At 46.8% G+C, this 21315-nt stretch overlaps 2 protein-coding genes across 7 annotated transcripts in view; one reads left to right on the plus strand and one right to left on the minus strand.

Moving 5' to 3' along the window:
* The first annotated feature begins 253 nt into the window (after positions 1-253).
* On the plus strand, positions 254-12970 carry rusc1 (RUN and SH3 domain containing 1). 4 transcript variants are annotated; one of them, XM_062965184.1, is made up of 10 exons: positions 254-1715; positions 4448-4984; positions 5286-5384; positions 5573-5649; positions 5853-6027; positions 6736-6841; positions 7197-7243; positions 7549-8413; positions 8938-9069; positions 11565-12970. In XM_062965184.1, the coding sequence occupies exons 1-10, from the start codon at positions 254-256 to the stop codon at positions 11731-11733; spliced, it is 3669 nt and encodes a 1222-aa protein (XP_062821254.1). In that variant the 3' UTR covers positions 11734-12970. The 4 variants fall into 4 exon arrangements, with proteins under 4 accessions (XP_062821254.1, XP_062821256.1, XP_062821255.1 ...); XM_062965186.1 differs by having other exon boundaries at positions 8941-9069; XM_062965185.1 differs by having other exon boundaries at positions 4451-4984.
* A 2305-nt stretch (positions 12971-15275) lies between these two features.
* The window catches only part of ash1l (ASH1 like histone lysine methyltransferase), a 59935-nt gene continuing 53895 nt past the window's right edge, over positions 15276-21315 (minus strand). For all 3 annotated transcript variants that reach the window (XM_062965183.1, XM_062965181.1, XM_062965182.1), the window contains 4 exons: positions 21046-21212; positions 20921-20961; positions 20282-20586; positions 15276-18302 (listed from right to left, as the gene is read on the minus strand). In XM_062965183.1, the coding sequence (XP_062821253.1) occupies positions 18211-18302; positions 20282-20586; positions 20921-20961; positions 21046-21212 (605 nt within the window). In that variant the 3' untranslated portion in view covers positions 15276-18210. The remainder of the gene's footprint in view (positions 18303-20281; positions 20587-20920; positions 20962-21045; positions 21213-21315) is intronic.

The raw sequence follows: 21315 nt of genomic DNA on the forward strand, positions 1-21315 counted from the left end.
AGAGAAGCAGGCATCTGTCCAGGCAATACATTTGAGCACTGAGTAGCTCTTACCATCACGAAGTTCTCCCTAATGTTTAGGTGGCATCTCTTTTCCTGCCATCTGAGCGACGCAGGGACTCGTGCCAGTGTTCTTCCATCTGTGATGAACGGCTCTTGTTGTTCTTCCTCCTTCCCTGGATTTTCTCCAACACCCAGGAGCCGGTTTTGCTGAGGACGGATCGTTCTGTGTTGATTCTCATGCCTGAGTAGCCATGCAGTCGCCCAAGAAAGGCCTGCTCTGCAACCTCAACCACGTCCACCTGCAGCACATCTCCCTGGGCCTCCACCTGTCCCGCCACCCGGAGCTTCAGGAGGAGTCCCACCACACCTTGGGCCCGCTGAGGAAGGGAACGGCCGGCCAGGACGGCAGGGAGCACAGCCATGTCTCGGCGCTGGTGGACGCCAACTCCAACGACCCCTCCTTGACGTGCCAGTGTTGCGACGAGCACCCTCTGCACCCGGATCTCAAGTGGGACCTCCAGATCCTGCAGGCCTTGCCCAGATCTCCTGTTTCAGACCATGAAGAAGAAGAGGAGGATTCCCCTTTGGACCCGGCCTCCTCTTCTGCCAGCAGCTGCTCCGACCTCAGCTTGGACGACACCCCGGTCTCTGTCTACTGGAAGGAGTTTCCGGCCGAAGAGGCAGCCCAAAGTCCGGAGAACCAGCCCAACATCGTCCCTTTGGAGGAGGCTCAGAATGTGGCCAGCCCCAAAGAGGGGAATGTCAACCTCAACGGGTGTCCCATATCCCGCGTCTGGGACAGTCCCGACAGCCTCGGCAGCATCACCTCATTGGAGTCCACACCTTCTCCCAGCTCCAAGCACCCATCGGAGTCACTGATGGATGCCTCTCCGACGGTGACACCACCGCCGGTCCGTCCTTGCCGAGCACCCCCCGCCGTGCCGGTCCGCCGCGTCGCTCCGGGACTGGATTCCAATTGCAATGCTCTTCCGGTCCAGGAACCAAAGCTGGTCCAGGAGACCTTCTCTCCAGGGCAGGTGGACGTCAACTTGAACCCAAGGCCTCGTGTTGTGGGTCCTCCGCCTCCTGTGCCTCCGAGGACAAAGCGAGGGCTTCAGGGGATACGGCGACGTGAGCCGGAGACACCATCGGAGCCGAGCACCCAGCAGAGCGCAGACGCCAAGAACATCACCTCCTTCCACGAGTTGGCCCAGAAACGGAAGAAGGTTTCAACCACACCACCGACCAAGAAAGACCAAAGTGACTGGCTCATCGTTTTTTCTCCTGACACGGAGTTGCCACCTTGTCATGAGGCCATGTGGGGCAACGTCCCCAACCAGAAGATAGTTGGCCCTCAAACCATGACCCTGGAGCCGGCGAACGTGGCCAAGGAAGTCACTATGTTCAAAGAGCTGCGCTGCCGCAAGCAGAAAAGTCACCTGCCCGCACAGGTGGGCGCCCAACAGGTGAAAGCGAGTGACCCTCTGCAGGAGAGTGACCCAGAGCCACCGCCAAAGGGGCATTTCCGTGGCCCAAAGGAGACCCCGCTTCGGAAGAAGAAGTCCCGCCCTGGGCTGCAGCCCATCATGGAAGGGGGCTTCGAAGAAGGTGAGGACGGGGCGTCAGAGAGACACTCGGAGGGCAAGACGAAGGGACGAAGGGACCCCTGGATGCCCGGGAAAGAGGAGAGCGCGGACGGGCGTTCGGTGGAGGGTAAGATTCGAACGCTTCTCTGTGGTCATCTGCACTAACCGTTTAACGCAGTTGCGGCCAGACAACAAACTGCAAAAGGAGAGCCCTTAAGGCAGGCTTGGGCAAACTTGGGCCCTCCCTCCGGGTGTTTTGGACTCCAGCTCCCACAATTCCTAACAGGCAGTAGGACATTTCCCTGCCTGTAGGTTCCTAGTCTCAGAAAGAAACTCCCTATTTGTATAGAGAAGCTTAGTGGATGAAAATGCACCCCTCTGCACCTTCACTTGTGCACCTTCAATTGCACACTACCTGTACAAATGCACAGGAAAGTCTTGCTCTCATTGGTTATTTTGGCTGGGAAAAGTCCCGCCTCCACCTTTCTCCTGCATCTCCCTCGAACCAATTGTTTATCAAGAGGAAGCAGGAAGAGAAAAATCCACTTTCTTTTTTGGCCCCTTTTTAATGTGCAGGCAGATTGAACCTCGGTGTACGTCCCGTCACCTTTTTCTTTTTCCAAAACAGCCTGAAAGTGGGTGGATTCCCAGATGGCTGTCTTTTTTTGAACTTGGGGAAAAAAGAGCCGCGGGGCTTAAAAAGAAAGGTAAGGTAATTCTGGCAACACACTTTGATACCGAAGTTAGGTCAGGTTTGGATTTTGGAAAGTCTCTGCTAAAATTATCGCTTTGCTTTTTGGTGAGTCAGTTGTTCTGTTGGAACTGCCTTTGGGGTCATTTCCTTTTCATCCAATTGAATGCAAGCCTGCCAGTCTATCCTTATTATTATTATTATTATTATTATTATTATTATTATTATTATTATTATTATTATTATTATTATTATTTTATTATGGCACAGCAAACAAGATAGATATCCTGGATTTCATATCACAAAATCACAAGTCGAACACTTCCCAAGTGTCTAGGACTGTGTGATGTATTTTCGGATGATGCGCGCAGATCCCAGCAGGGTGGCCTTTTGCAGTTGGCAGATCGTAATTTTGTCAATGTCTATTGTTTCCAAATGCCGGCTGAGATCTTTTGGCACGGCACCCAGTGTGCCCATCACCACCGGGACCACCTGCACTGGTTTCTGCCAGAGTCTTTGAAGTTCAATCTTGAGGTCCTGATAGCGGCTGAGTTTTTCCTGTTGTTTTTCGTCAATGCGACTGTCACCTGGGATGGCGACATCAATGATCCAACCCTTTTTCTTTTCCACAACTGTGATGTCTGGTGTGTTGTGTTCCAGAACTTTGTCAGTCTGTATTCGGAAGTCCCACAGTATCTTTGCGTGCTCATTTTCCAATACTTTTGCAGGTTTGTGATCCCACCAGTTCTTTACTGCTGGGAGGTGGTACTTGAGGCATAAGTTCCAATGAATCATTTGGGCCACATAGTTGTGTCTCTGTTTGTAGTCTGTCTGTGCAATTTTCTCACCACCGGGACCACCTGCACTGGTTTTTGCCAGAGTCTTTGAAGTTCAATCTTGAGGTCCTGATATTATTATTATTATTATTATTATTATTATTATTATTATTATTATTATTATTGGATACACAACAAAATGAGTACATAGCAAACAAGACCCCTCTGCTGGCTGTCGTATTGGATCCCACGTTGGACCTTTCCCAAGTGAATAGGAGCATGTGATCTATCCGCAATGAGTTGCGTGCCTTTGCAGTTTGGCGTGTCTCATGCTCATTCTGTATGTATTTGCATTTTTTGTTCTACTGTCTGCTGTGGCATCCGGAATTAACATTCTTTTTTTTCATATTCTCTCCTCCCTCCCTTCCCCCCTCGCCCCGACTCCCACATCCCCTTCCTTGTTCTGCCTGGGCACCTTTCCTGCTCTCATGTCCATACAACTGGGCTGTTGCTTGTCTCTGTGACCCCCACCCCCCACCCCCGTTGTCTCTTCCCTCTGATCCTTCAATGTCACACAATTCCCTCCTTCCATCAATGCCCTCTATCACCTTACTGTCCTTTCCCGTGTCTCCTCCCTCTTATCTTTCAATGTCACACACTTCATTCCTTCCATCAATACCCTCACATGTTCCCTCCTTCCATCAATACCCTCACATGTTCCCTCCTTCCATCAATACTCTCCATTATTTTCCTTCCTCTCTATCATCTTTCTGTGTCCCTTCCCTCTGATCCTTTGATCTCCTGTCACATACTTCCCTTCTTCCATCAATGCTCTCTATCACCTCCCTATGTGATCTTTCTTCATGTCTCTTCCCTCTGATCTTCAATGTCGCACACTTCTCTCCTTCCATCAATACCTTCCATCACTTTCCTTTTCCCCGTGTCTCTTCCCTCTGAACTTCAATGTCGCACGCTTCTCCTTCCATCAATATCTTCCATCACTTCCCTTTTCCCTGTGTCTCTTTCCTCTGAACTTCAATGTCGCACACTTCTCTCCTTCCATCATTATCCTCCATCACTTTTCAATGTGTCTCCTCCCTCTGAACTTCAATGTCGCACACTTCTCTCCTTCTATCATTACCATTCATCACTTCCTTTTTCCCCGTGTCTCTTCCCTCTGATCTTCAATGTCGCATGCTACTCCTTCCATCAATACCTTCCATCACCTCCCCTTTCCCTGTGTCTTCCCTCTGATCTTCAATGTCACACGCTTCCCTCCTTCTATCCTTGCCCTCAAACGCTTCCCTCCTTCCACCCATGCCCTCAATTGCCTCCCTGTGCTCTGATATGGCTCCGCACCACCCTCTGCTTTCTCCCGGCCCTGCTGCCTAGCAGCCAATGCCCCCCCTGTGTGCTCTTCCCAGCCGCAGCCCCTGCCCTTCCAGCCTCTCCTGCTCCGTTTCTCGGTGGTGGACGGCCAGGCTGCAGACCCCTTGTCCTCCTCCTCCTCTGTCTGCCCCGGTTTGGAGAGCGTGGAGCTGACCTCCCCGGAGCGTTCCGGCCAGGCTTTCTGCCCGAGGCTCAAGGCCTTGTCCTGCGAAGAGGTCTGCCTCCTGGCTGACCGGCAGGGGCAGATTTTTGGCACCCTCTCCCCCGAGGAGCTGCTCCCCATCCGCCTCTCGCCCGTCGGGGCCTACTCTCCGCCTTCCCGGAGCGCCCTCCCTTTCCTGGAGAGCCCTGACCTGGCCGTGCTCTTCTCCCCGCTCTTCCCCCGCAGCAGAACCTTCCCCACCTTAGCTTTCCCCACCCGCCAGGTGCTCGAGCCGCCGTTCCGAGCCCGGGTCCCCCTTGACAGCCAGGCTGGAGCGGGGCCTGGGAGACTGCCTTGGGACAGTATGGCAGCCAAGGAGCCGGGAGTCCCCGAGCAACGTAAGCCACCCACCAGCATTTTCCCCCTGCCTTCCATCTCCCTCCCTCCGTCATATACTATGGGTCGTAATGCAGAATTATTGAGTTGGAAGAGACTCCAAGTGCCATCCGGTCCAACCCTTTCAGTCTTGCATGAACACTTGATTCAAGCCCTCCTGAAAGATGCCCATTCAGCTTCTGCTTGAAAGCCTCCAGAGAAGGAGGCCAAGTGCATATTTTGATGTCCATAGGCAAGAAAAATAAATCCCACCGACCTTGTATGTTTTTCACTCTTTGTCTGCCCGGCTTGCTCTTTTTGCAGTCCAACACTCACAGTCCTTCGGAGGGATCGCAAGTAATGGTCACCTGTGGAGGGAGGACGTGGACCGGCTGTCTGCACAACTACGAGAGCAAAAGAAAGGTAAGATAGCCATCTGTTTGGATGGTTTGGATTGTGACTTTCTGCCTGGCAGAAGGGGGTTGCGCTGGATGGCCTTTGGTGTCTTCTCCAACTCCATTGTTCTACGAAAGGGGTCCTTGGCAGCAATCCGAGGAGTAAACAAAAAGTCTGTCCATCACTATCCGGCCTTTTCTCTGCTTCCTCCCCAGCGTTGCTTGTGGCGGTCAGCGCTTCGGTGGACAAGATCGTGGCCCATTTCAGCACTGCAAGAAACCTGGTGCAAAAGGTTGGTTCCTCGTAATAGTTGGCATTACACTGATGCATTCCTGCCTTCTTCCAATATAATATATTCCAATAAGCTCAGATCTGGGAGTGGGGAGAACTAATCAGCAAACACTATTTACCAATCAAGCGAGGGAAAGGGAGGCAGATTGCTCTTTCCTTCCCGTCTGCCGGAAGAGCGTGACTCTTTCCTTCCCTCCCATCCAGGCCCAGCTGGGAGACAGCCGCCTCAGCCCGGACGTGGGCTACTTGGTCCTGAGCACCCTTTGCCCGGCGCTGTGGGCCCTGGTGGGCGACGGACTGAAACCCTTTCAGAAGGATGTCATCACGGGACAGAGGCCCAGCTCTCCGTGGAGTGTCGTGGAAGCATCTGCCAAGCCGGGTAAGTGGCAACCAATGTTTTGGAAACTGACACCCAGAATTTTCCGATAATTTCTCCAGCGGTGTAGGGCGTAGGCATCCTGTGATAATGCGACATGTCTCATTAAGAGCCACACGCACCATTTTAATGTGGTGAGATGTATTCCACACTGGGTGTGTGTATTTAGCAGTAAAGGAGCCAAACGCAAGGGCAGATGTCTTCACTATGTCTAGTTGTGACAGTCGCCATTCGTATATTATTTCTAGCACCCACTTTTTGCTTGATAGTCAAGCAGTGCTTCTTGTAAGTCAGGGCACGGTCCAGAGTGACTCCCAGGTGTTTTGGCGTGCTGCGATGCTCCAAAGGGATTCCTCCCCAGGTCATCCTTGGAGCTCGAGATGCTTGTCTGTTCTTAAGATGAAAAGTGCACGTCTGCATTTTAGATGGATTAGGTATCAGCTGGTTTTGAACAGAAGCTTTGGAGAGCTTCTGTTCAACCATTTCAAAGCTCTCTGCTTGGGCGGTGATGACACAATTGTCAGCATAGATCAAACTCAATATAGTACTTTCGGGCTCATGGTTTTTGCCTAAATGGATTTCACACACCTTTTGATTTTGGCTTCCCAAAAGTGAAAAAAAACCCCACACTCTCATGTTTATAGTTTGTGCTTCCTGCCTGTGAGCGGAAATGCCCACGGTTAACATGTGTGTCTTGTCTTCTCTGCCCAGGCCCCCAGGCCCGCTCCCTGAATGCCCTGTATTGGCGGGTGTCCCGGCTGGCACCACTCCGTAGCAGCCAGCAGCGCTTCCATGCTTTTATCCTGGGCCTCCTGAAGTGAGTATTCAGGGTGGATGGAATAGCAGGGCACGAGAGGGAGCTTGGTTTAACATGGCCGGGCCATTTGTGGCCCTGGGGTCGCCTCAAACGCTCTCGTTCAAAGCTTTGGCAAGTTTTAGGATTCCATGAGAGAGAAAATGGGTGGGCCAGGTACGGGACTATGGCTGACCCACTTCTGAGTCTTGTCCTTCCCTTAACTGGCTCCTGGTCCCCAGCATATAAATGCAGAGATAACATGACCCTTGAAATGTCCCCTCACTAATGGTGAAACATAGCAGTCTGGGCATGTCTGATGGTGGACACCCCCAGGGCCAAGGGGCTAATGCTTTCTCTTTCATTCCGTCCTTCTCAGCCTAAAGCAGCTGGAACAGTGGTTTGCCCATTTGCAACAGAACTCAGGTATGTTTGAGGAACTGTATGTTCATGGGGCTTCTCCTTGCCAAGTTTGGTCCCGGTCCATTGTCAGTGGGGATCACAGTGTCAGTGAAGGTACTGCAAGTCCCATTATCCATGGCAAGTTTGGTCCAGATCCATTGTTAGTTGAGTTCACAGTGGTCTCTGGATGTAGGTCCAGTACAACTGTGCCATAGGAAAGGGTAGGAAACGGTTAAGGGAGAGGCAGTGGGTGGGGTCATGCAAATTAAGGAACCTCTTGCAGTCATGAAGTGACCGCTGACCATTTCTCTGTCTCCTTCTGCCCACAGAGCTGATCCTAGCACTTTACATGCCCACGGCCTTCCTCGTGCTGAGCCAGGGCCTTTGCCGCTGCTGGACCGAAGAGCTCCTCCTCCTGCTCCAACCACTCTCCATGCTGACCTTCCAGCTGGACCTTCTCTTTGAGCACCACCACCTGCCATTCAATGTCCGACCAATGCCTCGGCGTGCTATCACGCCAACAGAACCGCTCACGGGTTCCTCGAAGGCCAGTGGGCTTCGATGGCTAGATTTACCTTCATCCAGGCAGGCCGAAGGTCCCTTGGTCCAGCCCAGTCCCGTCCACGGGTCCCAAGAGGAGGTCCCTCTTCGACAGAGACTGCTCCAGTGGGGGGACCGGCTAACTTACACCCTTATAGGCAACGAGGCCTCTTCCAAAACAGAGCCAGGCCCCCAAACCATGTGTCAGGAGATGGAAGAGAAGCAGCAGAGCTGGTGGCAACAGCTGACTTTGTCCTCGGGCATCTATGCCGACTCCACCTCCGTCTCAAAGCAAGAGAGTTTCCCTTACACACAGTGGGCCAAGCTGCGGGTGGCAGTGGGGGGAGCCATCAAAGAGGCACGGGTCAGCATGGCAGAAGCCGCCGGGAGTTCCAACACCGGCCCTGGAGAAAGCAGCTCACTTCCTGCTACTGAGGCTATGGGCCAATCACCCAAAGTTGGAGCTGCCAAAAAGCTGGAAACAATGGCACCCAATGCCAGGGAATCCTCCTACACTGATTTCGAGGAGGGCAACGATCATCCCGAGGCCGTGGATTCCCCTGAAAGTGGGAACGGGAAACGTTTAGGATGGCTGTTTGGAGCAAATTGCCCAGGAGCGTCCAGTGAGCCAGATCAGAGTCTGCCCAAATCCAGGTAAGTGAAGGGGAATTGTATATGAGCCTGTTCAGGCTGTGTCTGTTACCCCTGATGATGGGCTTGGGCTGGAGTTAAGTGTTGATGAGAGGCCTGAGCAGCTGGAATTAGATAAGCAAGGTTCAGATGAGAGGCTTGAGCCAGGGGAGGTGTCGGAGGAAGACCTTTCAACGAGTTCTGCTGAGTAACAGTCTGTTAGCGATTTGGAGGTTGTTTTGCTAGCTGGCAATGATGACACAACCTTGAAACGTAGACAGTTTTACAATAAAGTTAGGGAAGACTTACAGAAACTCAGGCCCTCTGCTCATTTACAACAGAAGAGAGATAGTAATCAGTTAGCTGCTGGGAAAGATTTAGAGCAAGATTTGGAGTCTAAAATCCAGTCGGCTTTAGTCTGCTAACCAGATTTTGATTCTTCACTCCAAAGATTTCCAAAATGCTTGGTATTAAAAAATCACAAGATTTCCTTACCTTGCCCTCCAATCATGTAACCGTTTTTTGGGTTATTGATTCCCTAATCCCAGCAGACGGCCCTCAAGATGGCTCCCTCCTACTATGAACGTCCTCGCTTTGGTGATGAAAACGGTGCCAGCGGAGAAGAGTTGGCAGAAGGAATCGTGGGAAGATGTCTCCCCAGACCCATTGCAGACTTACAGGTAATCATCATAATAGTCGTAATTTGTATTTGTTGCGATTTTGAAGGTGTAACATTCTTCCGGACATTGGGCTGGCCACTTTGGTTAAGCCACTTTAGATATATTGAAAGAGAGTTATGTGTAGTCAAGTCTTTAGATGGAAACCCCATTACTTTCCACAATATTGAGGTTGACTCCCCAACCAGTAAGGTATGTCTGGTAGGGATGTGCGCAGTATATTTTTCCTTCATTTAGTTTTTATCATGAGAAGAAAATTATATTCGTATATGTGCCCCATTCTCAGAAACGGGGACAAATACAAAACTGATACCATAGAATCATAGAACAGACCTCATGGGCCATCCAGTCCAACCCCCTGCCAAGAAGCAGGAAATCGCATTCAAAGCACCCCCGACAGATGACCATTCAGCCTCTGTTTAAAAGCCTCCACCACACTCCGAGGCAGAGACTTCCACTACTGAACAGCTCTCACAGTGAGGAAGTTCTTCCTGATGTTCAGGTGGAATCCCTTTCCTGTAGTTTGAAGCCATTGTTCCATGTCCTAGTCTCCAGGGCAGCAGAAAACAATCTTGCTCCTCCCTATGACTTCCCCTCACATATTTATACATAGCTATCATGTCTCCTCTCAGCCTTGTCTTCTACAGGATAAACATGCCTAGTTCTTTAAGCCGCTCCTCATAGGGTTTATTCTCCAGACCCTTGATCATTTTAGTTGCCCTCCTCTGGACGCTTTCCAGTTTGTCAACATCTCCCTACCAAATGAATGAAACTAAACTAAACAAAACAAAACAGTGATTCTATACAAATGCACAGCAATAATGTCTAGTATGTTCTATCACTTTTCATGCCACACCAATGGCGTTTTCAATGCGCCTGAGATCAGTTCCTAGTATCTCCCTGCCAGCAGGAGATTTTGGGAGCTATAGTCTTTAAACATAAAGATCATCATCATCATCATCATCATTTAATTACTTATTAATCGCCCTCCATCCAAGATGCTCTAGGCCAGGGGTCCTCAAACATTTAAAGCAAAGGGCTGGTCTACAATCCTTCAGACTGTTGAGGGGCCGAATTATCATTTGAAAAAAAATACGAACGAATTCCTATGCACGCTGCACATGTCTTATTTGTAGTGCAAAACAACAACAACAATAACAATGAAAGAACAATACAATATTTAAAAATGAAAACAATCTTAACCAACATAAAACTATCAGGATTTCAATGGAAAGTGTGGGCCTGCTACTGGCCAATGAGATAGTCAAGTTAATTAGGGTTGTTGTTGTTGTTGTTGTGTGCCTTCAAGTCATTTCAGAATTTGGATGAGCCTAAGTCTAAAATTAATTATTTATTTACTTACTACATTTATTTACTACATTTCTGTCCCACCCTTCTTACCCCGAAGGGGACTCAGAGCAGCTGTATGTACATACAATATATTATATTATTAGCATAGCAAAATATTAGCATTTTACATTACTATATTGAACTATACCACTATACTGTAATACTATATGTAATATATAACATATAATTAATATTATTTTATGGTATTATTATTAGTAATATATTGTATAACATTTTAATATTTTAATCAATATTATATGTATATACAATATATTATATTATTAAAACTGATATAAAAATATATTATAAAACTGAGGGCGGGGGCCAGGTAAATGACCTTGGAGGGCCGCATTCGGCCCCCGGGCCTTAGTTTGGGGACCCCTGCTCTAGGCGATTTACAAGATAAAATTGTAAAGGGTAAAAATACATACATACCAATATTGATAAAATTAACATAGATCAAAAGCTCTAGTAAAGAGCCAGGTCTTAAGTGCTAGGGTAAAAGGCCCTAACTCACGCATGGCTCTCATATAGGGCGGCAAGGCATCCCATAAGGCAGGGGCAGAAATAGAAAAAGCTCTGCGTCTGGTCCTTTCCAAGTGCACTTCTCTAGGACCCGGTATGTAAAGTAAGTCACATTGAGATGGTCATTGTGACCTCTGATGATGGGAGAAGGAGAGATGGTTCCTAAGGTACGATGGGCCCTGGCCGTAAAGAATTTTAAAGGTCAGAACTAGCATCTTATATAGACCACGGTAATCAGTTGGAAGCCAATGCAGATGCTGCAGCACTGGTGTTATGTGGCATTTCATGGGTGTTCTTGTGAGTAGCCTGGCTGCCGCATTCTGAACAATACGGAGCTTTCGGGTCGTGGACATCGGAAGGCCAACATACAGGGCGTTGCAATAGTCCAGCCTAGACGTGACCGTGGCATGGATGACCGTTGCCAGAGCCTCATCAGATAGATAGGGTGCCAGTTGCCTCGCTTGTCGTAGGTGGAAAAAGGCCTGTTTGCTAGCAGGCCAGTCCTAGGCTTAGCATCTATCTAACAGCTAGTCCTTTAGGTTCCCGTCAGTATTGCCGTATCTTGTGTATCTGCTTCCGACGATCTCATGGACCAAGCCTGGCGCCTTCCTCTCTCCCTTCAGGGCTGTGCGCGCTCTCTGCGACCATGTGGGAAGTGAGGACAACCAGCTGAGCTTCCGCAAAGGGGACATCTTGCAGGTCTTGGACACCGTGGACGAAGACTGGCTCCAGTGCTGCCAAGGAGACCGCAGGGGCCTGGTCCCCGTTGGCTATACTTCCCTCATCCTCTGAAATGGGGCGGTTCTTGGGCCAAGAGGAAAGGGACTGCCGAAGGCCGCTTTCCCCAACACACACCAAATACGGAGCGAGCACTCAGAAAAAGCCGCGTGTGCACTAACGCCTCCCATTCCCAACTGCGCACTAGTTGTACGATCACAATACTGACGGTGCTTGGATGCCTCGGCCCATGCAGAAGTCTCCCTTTCCCCGTGGTCTCCCACTTCCCTCCTTGTGGTCGCCGCACTCGGAGACGATGGTTCTCTTTTGTGTATTTATATAACATATATCTTGTGTATATATATATAGATCATAGAGTCGTATGTTGAGTTGGAAGGGCTATCAAGTCCAACCCCTGCTCAAGGCAGGACCTCCGGTTCAAACATCCCTACGGTGGAGTGGTTGTACGAGGGAGGTCTGGGAGCTGAAGTCCAAAACACAAGTTCCAAGTTTGCCCATGCCTGGTTTAGTGGGATTGCAATGCACCAGCTTCAAAAGCCGGAATCAAGGGTTTTCAAGCTCCTCTGCAGCCAAAGAATCTCTTTCACGCGATCAATTCTCGCACCCTGATAGCTGCCATGATGGTATCTGACAGAATCCTGGGATTTGTATTTTTGTTGAGGTATGAAAAGCATTTCCCTGAGATTCCAAAGTACAGTAGAGTCTCACTTATCCAACATAAACGGGCTGGCAGAACGTTGGATAAGCAATATGTTGGATAATAAGGTGGCACTAAGGAAAAGCCTATTACACATCAAATTAGGTTATGATTTTACAAATTAAGCACCAAAACATCATGTTGAACAACAAATTTGACAGAAAACGTAGTTCAATACGCAGTAATGCTATGTAGTAATTACTGTATTTATGATTTTAGAACCAAAATATCACGATATATTGCAAACATTGACTACAAAAATGCGTTGGATAATCCAGAACGTTGGATAAGCTTGGATAAGTGAGACTCTACTGTACCTGACGAAACTGTAAATCCCAAGATTCGAAATGGTCACTGCATTCTGTGACTCAGATCAAAGATGTCTACTCAACAGCTATGCTTTTGGACACGGTTCATAGCATGTGCTTGCCCTCGTGTCTTGTATGTTGTGTTGAACTTATGCTCTCTGTATAACAGTTCTGTCCTGCACCACATACAAACCAAACACGAGACCGATCCTTGGATCGGAAAGAAAAAACTGTAGTCTGGTGTGTGGCCGATGGGATCAGAATAAATCATGTACGCCGTGAGAAAGCGGAGTCTGTTTTCTGTGGTCAAAGCTTGGGAAACTATCAACTGGGCAATCAGAGGCCTGGTAGTTAAAGCGGAATCAGTTATTTTAATTGTGCAGTAAGCTTTGCCATGAACTGAGATACAGATACATCCGTTCGTGTTGCCCCATGACTTGTAACGGAGCATTTGCAAAATGAAAGGGACACTGGGACACTCTTAGGGATGGAAACATTGTCTGACAATGCCTTCCAAAGCCATTCAGACTTGGAAAAGAGGCCGTATCCACGGTCTTTGAAGGAAAACCTCTGAAGGAAACCTCTCTATCTAAAGCAGCTGTGGAACAGCTCTTACCTTTCTCTGTTTTTCTTAAGGTTAAGCTGAAATCTGCATCAGTTTGATTTCCTTCCATGAGTTCTGACTTCTGTCCTCCTGAGCAACATAGCCCTTAAGATATCTGAAGGTAGCTTCAGATGGTGGTGGAATAGAAAAATAAATTATTATTATTATTAACTCTCTCTTTAGCTGCAAATGACACATTCTAGTCTTATTAATCCATCATTCATAAGATGTGTTCTCCAACCCTTCACCATCCTTGTAACACGGCAAATGCAAATCATTGTGTTGTGGGAGGCTTTCATGGCTGGGATCACTGGGCTGCTGTGAGTTTTTTGGGCTGTATGGCTACATTCCAGAAGCATTCTCTCCTGACGTTTTGTCCACATCTACAGCAGGAATCCTCAGAGGTTGTGAGGTCTGTTGGAAACTAGGCAAGCGGGGTTTATATATCTGTGGAAGGTCCAGGGACAACCTGGACACTGCTTATTATTGCAGAACACAGAAAATTTATTTATTTATTTGCGACATTTATATCCCGCCCTTCTCACCTCGAAGGGGACTCAGGGCAGTTTACAAGTATATATACATAAATATATTATATTATATGACTATATTGCAATACAGTAGAGTCTCACTAAACGGGCCGGCAGAAGCTTGGATAAGCGAGTATGTTGGATAATAAGGAGGGATTAAGAAAAAGCCTATTAAACATCAAATTAGGTTATGATTTCACAAATTAAGCACCAAAACATCATGTTATACAACAAATTTGACAGAAAAAGTAGTTCAATACGCAGTAATGTTATGTAGTAATTATTGCATTTACGAATTTAGCACCAAAACATCACAATATACTGAAAACATTGACTACAAAAATGGCTTGGATAATCCAGAAGCTTGGATAAGCGAGGCTTGGATAAGTGAGACTCTACTGTATTAGTAATATTGCATGTAATATAAATATACAAATATAATAGTGAATTATAATTATTATTACATTGTATTACATCATAATATTATTATTAATATTACATGTATATACAGTATGTTATATTAGTATAGTATAATATTATTATATAAATGAAATGCTGGACCACTTCCACAACCACCATGTCAGGCGACACAGAGAAGCCATTGAAATCCACAAGAAGCAGGTGGACAATGTCAACAAAAAGGAGGAAACCATGAAAATTAACAAAATCTAAAGGTAAGTCTAGTCGTTTCCGACTCTGGGGGTTGGTGCTCATCTCCATTTCTAAGCCAAAGAGCGGGCGTTGTCCGTAAACACCTCCAAAGTTATGACTGCATGGAGCACCAATGTTACTTTCTCACCAATAGGAGCGGTACCTATTGATCTACTCACATTTGCATGTTTTCAAACTGCTAGGTTGGCGGAAGCTGGGGCTAACAGTGGGAGCTCACCCCGCTCCTCGGATTCAAACCTGGCCAACCTTTTGGTCAGCGAGTTGAGCAGCTTGGCAGTTTAACCCGCTGCGCCACCGGGGGCTCCAGAACAAAATCTGGCTCCCAGTATTAAAGAGCTCTAGAATCAGGACAGTAAATAAAGAACAACACTCAGAAAACAGAAAATCCAGACAGGAAACAATCAGGGACAGCTAACACCTCCCAAAAAGGATTCCCCCAGGCAGTAAGCAGCCAGACCTTCAAGCTGAAAGGCCATTCAATGCTAATTAAGATGGTCAATTGCAACATCCACAGAGTTCTTTCTTTCTCCCACTCTGGACATCATTCCACAGAGATATAAACCACACTTGTCTAGTTTCCAACAGACCTCACAACCTCTGAGGATGCCTGCCACAGGTGTGGGCAAAATGTCAGGAGAGAATGCTTCTAGAACATAACCAGACTTCCTGGAAAACTCACAGCGACCCAGCCAATCATGACAAGTGGGACGCCTTTGTGCACGAGAGGAAGAAAAAAAGGGAGAAGCCAAGAATCAGATGAGAAAAAAACCCCAAAAGCCACTGGATAGGAAACATGGTTTTTTTATCCCATTTAATACTAGAATCTCTTGGTATTTTGAGACGCAGGCCTTTTTATGCAATTACATCCAATGTTAAAATTGGTAATACATAATTTACAAAGATTAACATCAAAACAATGGTCTATTTAGATATGCTCTTGTAAAAAGGAAATATATTAGCAGCATTTCTTCTCAGCAACCACACGGCCTATCCCCATGCAGACTAAAAAGAGTTCGTTATCTATATTTTGCAACAAACGTAGTGCTTCTTCTCCTCCTCCTCCTCCTCCTGGGCTTCCATCAGCGATTGGGTGAAAACGCTGCCAGTCATCCTCAGTTCATACAAAATAACCCCTTCCCCAACACCCCCCCCCCTGTTTGTTTAAAAAGTCAGTAATTTTCTACACCTGTAAGAAAGGTAAAGGTAAAGGTTTTCCCCTTGACGTTAAGCCTAGTCGTGCCCGACTCTGGGGGTCGATGCTTGTCTCCATCTCTAAGCCAAAGAGCCAGCATCGTCCGTAGACGCCTCCTAGGTTGTGACCGCACGGAGCGCCAATGTTACCTTCCCGCCAATGGGAGCGGTACCTATTCATCTACTCACATTTGCATGCTTTCGAACTGCTAGGTTGGCAGGAGCTGGGGCTAACAGCGGGAGCTCACCCCGCTCCTCCGGATTCAAACCTGGCCAACCTTTCAGACAGCGCCGCCGGGGGCTCCCACCAATCAAAACAAAAAACAAAAGAAAATTAAGAAAAACGAAAACAACCCAAATCCTTTCGCGCTTACCTAAAATTCTGATTGTCTAAAAAACGTTGTTTTTAGTCTTTCGAGAAAAGAAAGATAACATGGCAGAGCTAGTGTCTCACTTCTGGGCAAACTTCCCATCCTCATTATTATTATTTAATTTCTTTTAAAAGGACTTAATTTTGTTTTATCTCTCTATCTTTTATCATCACTATCATTATTATTTTCTTTTAAAAGGACTTAATTTTGTCTTCTCTCTATTTTTTTTAGTGTTTTAACACAATTCTGAGACAATTACCCCGTTTTTGAACTAAATGGAGTGACTTAAAAAGATATTTTTGCAGACATGCGTTGCCCCCCTCCCCCGCCCCCCGGTCGTCTCCCTTTCCCATTTTTCCTACGACACGAACGAGTATTTTATACTCAAGGGTTTCTCCTGTACAAGGCTTCTTTTTTTTCTACAGTAAGAAAATATTCCAAACTATTTTCTTAATTTGTCTCGTTTTTTAATAAAATATTATTTTCCTCAAAGGGCTCCCCCTCTTTTATCTATCCATCCCTCCCGCCCACCCTTTTCTCTTTCCCAACCCTTTCTGTACTTCCTAAATCGTCAAAAAAATTCCGAATGTTTTGTTTGTGAGTAATATAGTCGATGACAATGTACAGTCGGGACAAAGCTTGGTCCGTCGGGGAAGGGACACAGAGAGAGCGCTACCAATATTGTTTTACAACCACGTGGCCAAAGAAAAACAAAAAAAAGGGCTTCTTGATATATATATATATATAGATATATACAACTTGGCACATTGAGAAAACAGGATTCTTTTCTTATAAGGACACCTAAAACAGGACCATAATAATATGCGAAGAGACAGAGAGCAAAGCCACATTAAAGGGCCAGTGTATGCCGAATGGCTGGCTCCCAAATGCCAACAAACCACGGCATGTTCTCCTTCTGGTACGGCACTAAATTGTCAACAATGCTTGGAAACCGTTATTTATTAAGCAAGGAAACCAAACCGTTCCTTTCCAATGATTTTTTTTTTGTTTTAATCCCTCCCCAGTTTAAGGGCAAAGAGAGGCGGGAGCGTAAAATACACTGTCTCTTTAAGAGACGGATGCTTTTAAGCTGTACAGGTTATTATCTTTTTTCTTAAAAAACAAAAATCAAAACACAAGGAGTAGTGTTATCCATGAATAATAATAATAATAGTAGGTCTACAGTTTCACGACAAATACTCGCTCAGAAATACTGCATGTAGTGAAAGGGCTTTGCTGTTTTAGACAGGGGCGGGATCTTTTTTTTTTTTTGTCTTTTTTTCCTGAAAAATACAATACACTGGACGCACAAGAATGACAGCTTACTACAAAATTAAAACAGGGGGGAAAAAAATAAAACCAAGGGGGTTGCGTTAGGACTCGACTTGCTTTATAAAATTTCCTCTGCAGCAAAAAACTCAAAACAGAAAGTGTTCTAAAAAAACTCGCCCTAATTCGCAGAACGAGTGTGGGAACAAGTGCTTCGGAGTCGTGCCGACGGCGGGGGCTCGGAAACGTCCCATGTGCCTCCCGCGCTCAATGCGTGCGTTGCTCTGGCTCCGCCGTGTGTCCTGAGCAAAGCAAAGGCCTTCCTTCCGTGCCTCGAGCCCTGCTCTCGGGGTCCGGGGCGTTTCCCCGCTGCCCGCGACCCCGTTCGGCCACCTCCAGCTTGAGCTGAGTAACGGTGACGCGTCCTATGGAAGGGAAATCAGTTCTGAACCGGCTTACCTCCCCACATGCCTCTGTCCTTCTCCTGCCTGCCCTTTGTCTCCTTCCTCTGACCGGGAGCAAGAGCGTGTGTTTTGGGTGCATGTTGGGGAAGGGGGGGGGAATAAATAAAAATTAAAACCAGACTGTCTTGGACAAACAACCACAAGGTTTTGCTTAGTACCTTTACACCGACCACAAGGCGCGCGCCCCACACCAAACTGGAGTGGAGACCCTTGCCTACCCAAACGCCGCCTAAGTGCTACCAAACCATTTTGTGTCCGTTTCCTTCGTTCTGCTACCTCCTTGGCTGCCGCCTTCCCCCCTCCCCCAAAAAAACGCACTGCGAGGCACAGGAAGGCGAGCAAAAGCCGTGCCCATCCGCCTGACAGTCTCATGTGCGGAACGCCAGGCGCAGCAGCCTCTGTCTCAGCGGGAGGAGCGTCGCGTGTCACTTCCTGAAGCTGCCCTCGGGGAGAGCCAGGGTGCGCCGCCGCAGCTTCCGCCCCGAACCTTCCTCTAACAGGTAGGTCACGTCGATGGCTGTGTGCGAGAGAGAGAGAAACGCAGACATGTACACGTCAGTCAAGCGCCGCCAAGCGCAAACGGAGTGAATACCCACTCTTGGAGAGAAAAAGGAGAGCAAGAGTACTAAGGTGTATTGTCAAAGGCTTTCATGGCTGGAATCCCTGGAATCACCAGAAGCATGGCCATACAGCCTGAAAGACTCACAGCCACCCAGTACTAAGATGCTGAAAACACACTTTAACATCTTATTACAGTAAAGTCTCACTTATCCAAGCTTAAACGGGCTGGCAGAAGCTTGGATAAGCGATTATCTTGGATAATAAGGAGGGATTAAGGAAAAGCCTATTAAACATCAAATTAGGCTATGATTTTACAAATTAAGCGCCAAAACATCATGTTATACAACAAAATTGACTGAAAAAGTAGTTCAATACGCAGTAATGTTATGTTGTAATTATTGTATTTACGAATTTAGCACCAAATATCACGATATATTGAAAACATTGACTACAAAAATGGCTTGGATTATCCAGAAGCTTGGATAAGCGGGGCTTGGATAAGTGAGACTCTACTGTATATGCTGATGACATGATTCTATTATTATATTCACAAGTTGAGCTACGTAGGCTGGTGAGTATAATAATAATAATAATGATAACAACAACAACTCCTCAATAGGACTCAGGGCAGTTTCCAACATGAACATAAAAAACATTCAATGGTCAAAACATCTTGTCATATGCTGATGACATGATTCTATTGTCATATTTACAAGTTGGGCTATGTAGGCTGCTGATAATAATAACAACAACAACTTTATATACCGCTCCATCTCCTCGAGAGGACTCAGGGCGGTTTCCAACATGAACATAAAAAACATTCAATGGTCAAAACATCTTGTCATAGGCTGATGACATGATTCTATTGTCATATTCGCAAGTTGGGCTACGTAGGCTGCTGAGAATAATACTACTACTACTACTACTACTACTAATAATAATAATAATAATAACAATAATAACAACTGTATATACCGCTCCGTCTCCTCAAGAGGACTCAAGGCAGTTTCCAACATGAACATAAAAAACATTCAACGGTCAAAAACATCTTGTTATATGCTGATGACATGATTCTATTGTCATATTCGCTAGTTGGGCTACGTAGGCTGCTGAGAATAATAACAACAACAACAACTTTATATACCATTCCATCTCCTTGAGAGGACTCAGGGCGGTTTCCAACTTGAACATAAAAAACATTCAATGGTCAAAAAACACCATACAACAAAGTTAAACCTAATAAACATAATAAACAACATGATAAGACAGAACCGTAAGACAGAGAAGATTTAATTCTTATTGTAATAACAACTTCCTAATTACTAATAAACCAAAGTCAAAACAAATAGTATTTGGCAAATGACTTTTAGGATTATAGTTAGCACTTCAATTATTACACCTGCAGTGTAATTACCCCTCCCTGATGACTTGATATTTTTTCCGCACCTTGGCCCAGATCTTTTGATCCAATTCATGATTGTTATTATTATTATTATTATTCTGTGTATCGACTTTTTATGACTGTTTTTCTTATGCTGATGTTTTTATGGTTGCTGATTTGTCTATTGTTTTTGTTTTGATTTTGTACTGTTGCGTTGGGCAAAGCCCCATGTAAGCCGCCCCAAGTCCCTTCGGGGAGATGGGGCGGGGTATAAAAATAAAGTTATTATTATTATTATTATTATTATGACCTCATAGACATTGATGGCTTCTGGACAGACCAACAGAGCAAGTTTGCACTTTTACGCACTTAGGAGTCGTATTTTCTGAGACCGGCTCCTGGCTCCCACATCAATAAAGATGCTCAGCCAGAGTACGTGCAAATCAACTGCTTAAATTAAAAAATCATAGCCATCCAGGATCTTTAGACCCACTTCTTATATGTGCGATTTCAAAGACACAAAGAAGAAAGAAAGGAAGTGGTTGCTCTCTTACCGTTTTTCCCTGGGATTTTCTCAAGGAGGGTCAGGAGGATCTGGTTGAGCCTCTCGCGCTGCATGTGCCGGCGCTCCTCTGGCGTGCAAGGCCGCCTGGGGATAGGGCTGCTCTCTTCCTCCTTCTTCTCCGCCTCGCTGCTTTCTTGGGGAGGGGCCTCCTTCTCCGGCTCTTCCAGGTCGGGCCCTTGCTCCCCGGAGGCCACCTCCTGACCTACCATCATGTCTTCCATGAGGGGAAGGGGGTCTTCCTCCTGGCACAGGTCTTTGCTCTGCGACTTGGCACGGTCAGACTTCCAAGCTGACCTGGGAAAAAGAACGGGAGCCAGTCAAGGGCACGGGGAGTCTCAGATAGAAGGGAACACTGCGTGGCCTGCTGAGCAAGCCTTTGAGGATGTCTAGCCCAATGGTCTGCAATTCTGATACAGCGCAGCACTTTCATCCCATGCCCTTGTTCCTTAGCTACAACTTGCGCTATCCCTTTCCTTTCTTCTTGTTTACAATTGGCCATGTTTTTACGACAGTTGAAACTATAGGTTATTGGGTGCTGTTGTTTTATATACTAGTGGTATTATTTTCTATTGTACTGTATATTTTATGCGTTGCCATATGTAAGCCGCAGAGCGACGAAGGGACTCACCTGCCTCCATTTCTTTTGTAATTGTCTGGAATATAATGAGGCTGGAAGAGAGAAAGAAAAGCATGGTGAACATGAACCTTCTTCCGACACTTAATGCCAATGTAGAATGTTGAGAGCCGACTTACCGAGAAGTCTCTCTTGGGCGTCAGCCTTTTGGGGAAGTGGTCAAAGGCATAGGTCTTGGTGCAGACCGGATAGCGGTTCCGGTGGATCTTGTAGAAGAGGTGGGCCGATTTATCGAGGCGGTAATCGCAGATGTACACATCCAGTTCCTTCACACCCTTTGGCCTTCCTGTGGGCAAAACACCGAGAGATGGTCAGGTGAATGAACCAGGTCTGAAACGAAAACTTCACAAACTTGGTAGTCCTTCGGATGTAGCAAGACTGTTGTTTTT

The sequence above is a fragment of the Anolis carolinensis genome, unplaced genomic scaffold, assembly GCF_035594765.1.
Source record: "Anolis carolinensis isolate JA03-04 unplaced genomic scaffold, rAnoCar3.1.pri scaffold_14, whole genome shotgun sequence".
Classification (NCBI taxonomy): domain Eukaryota; kingdom Metazoa; phylum Chordata; class Lepidosauria; order Squamata; family Dactyloidae; genus Anolis; species Anolis carolinensis.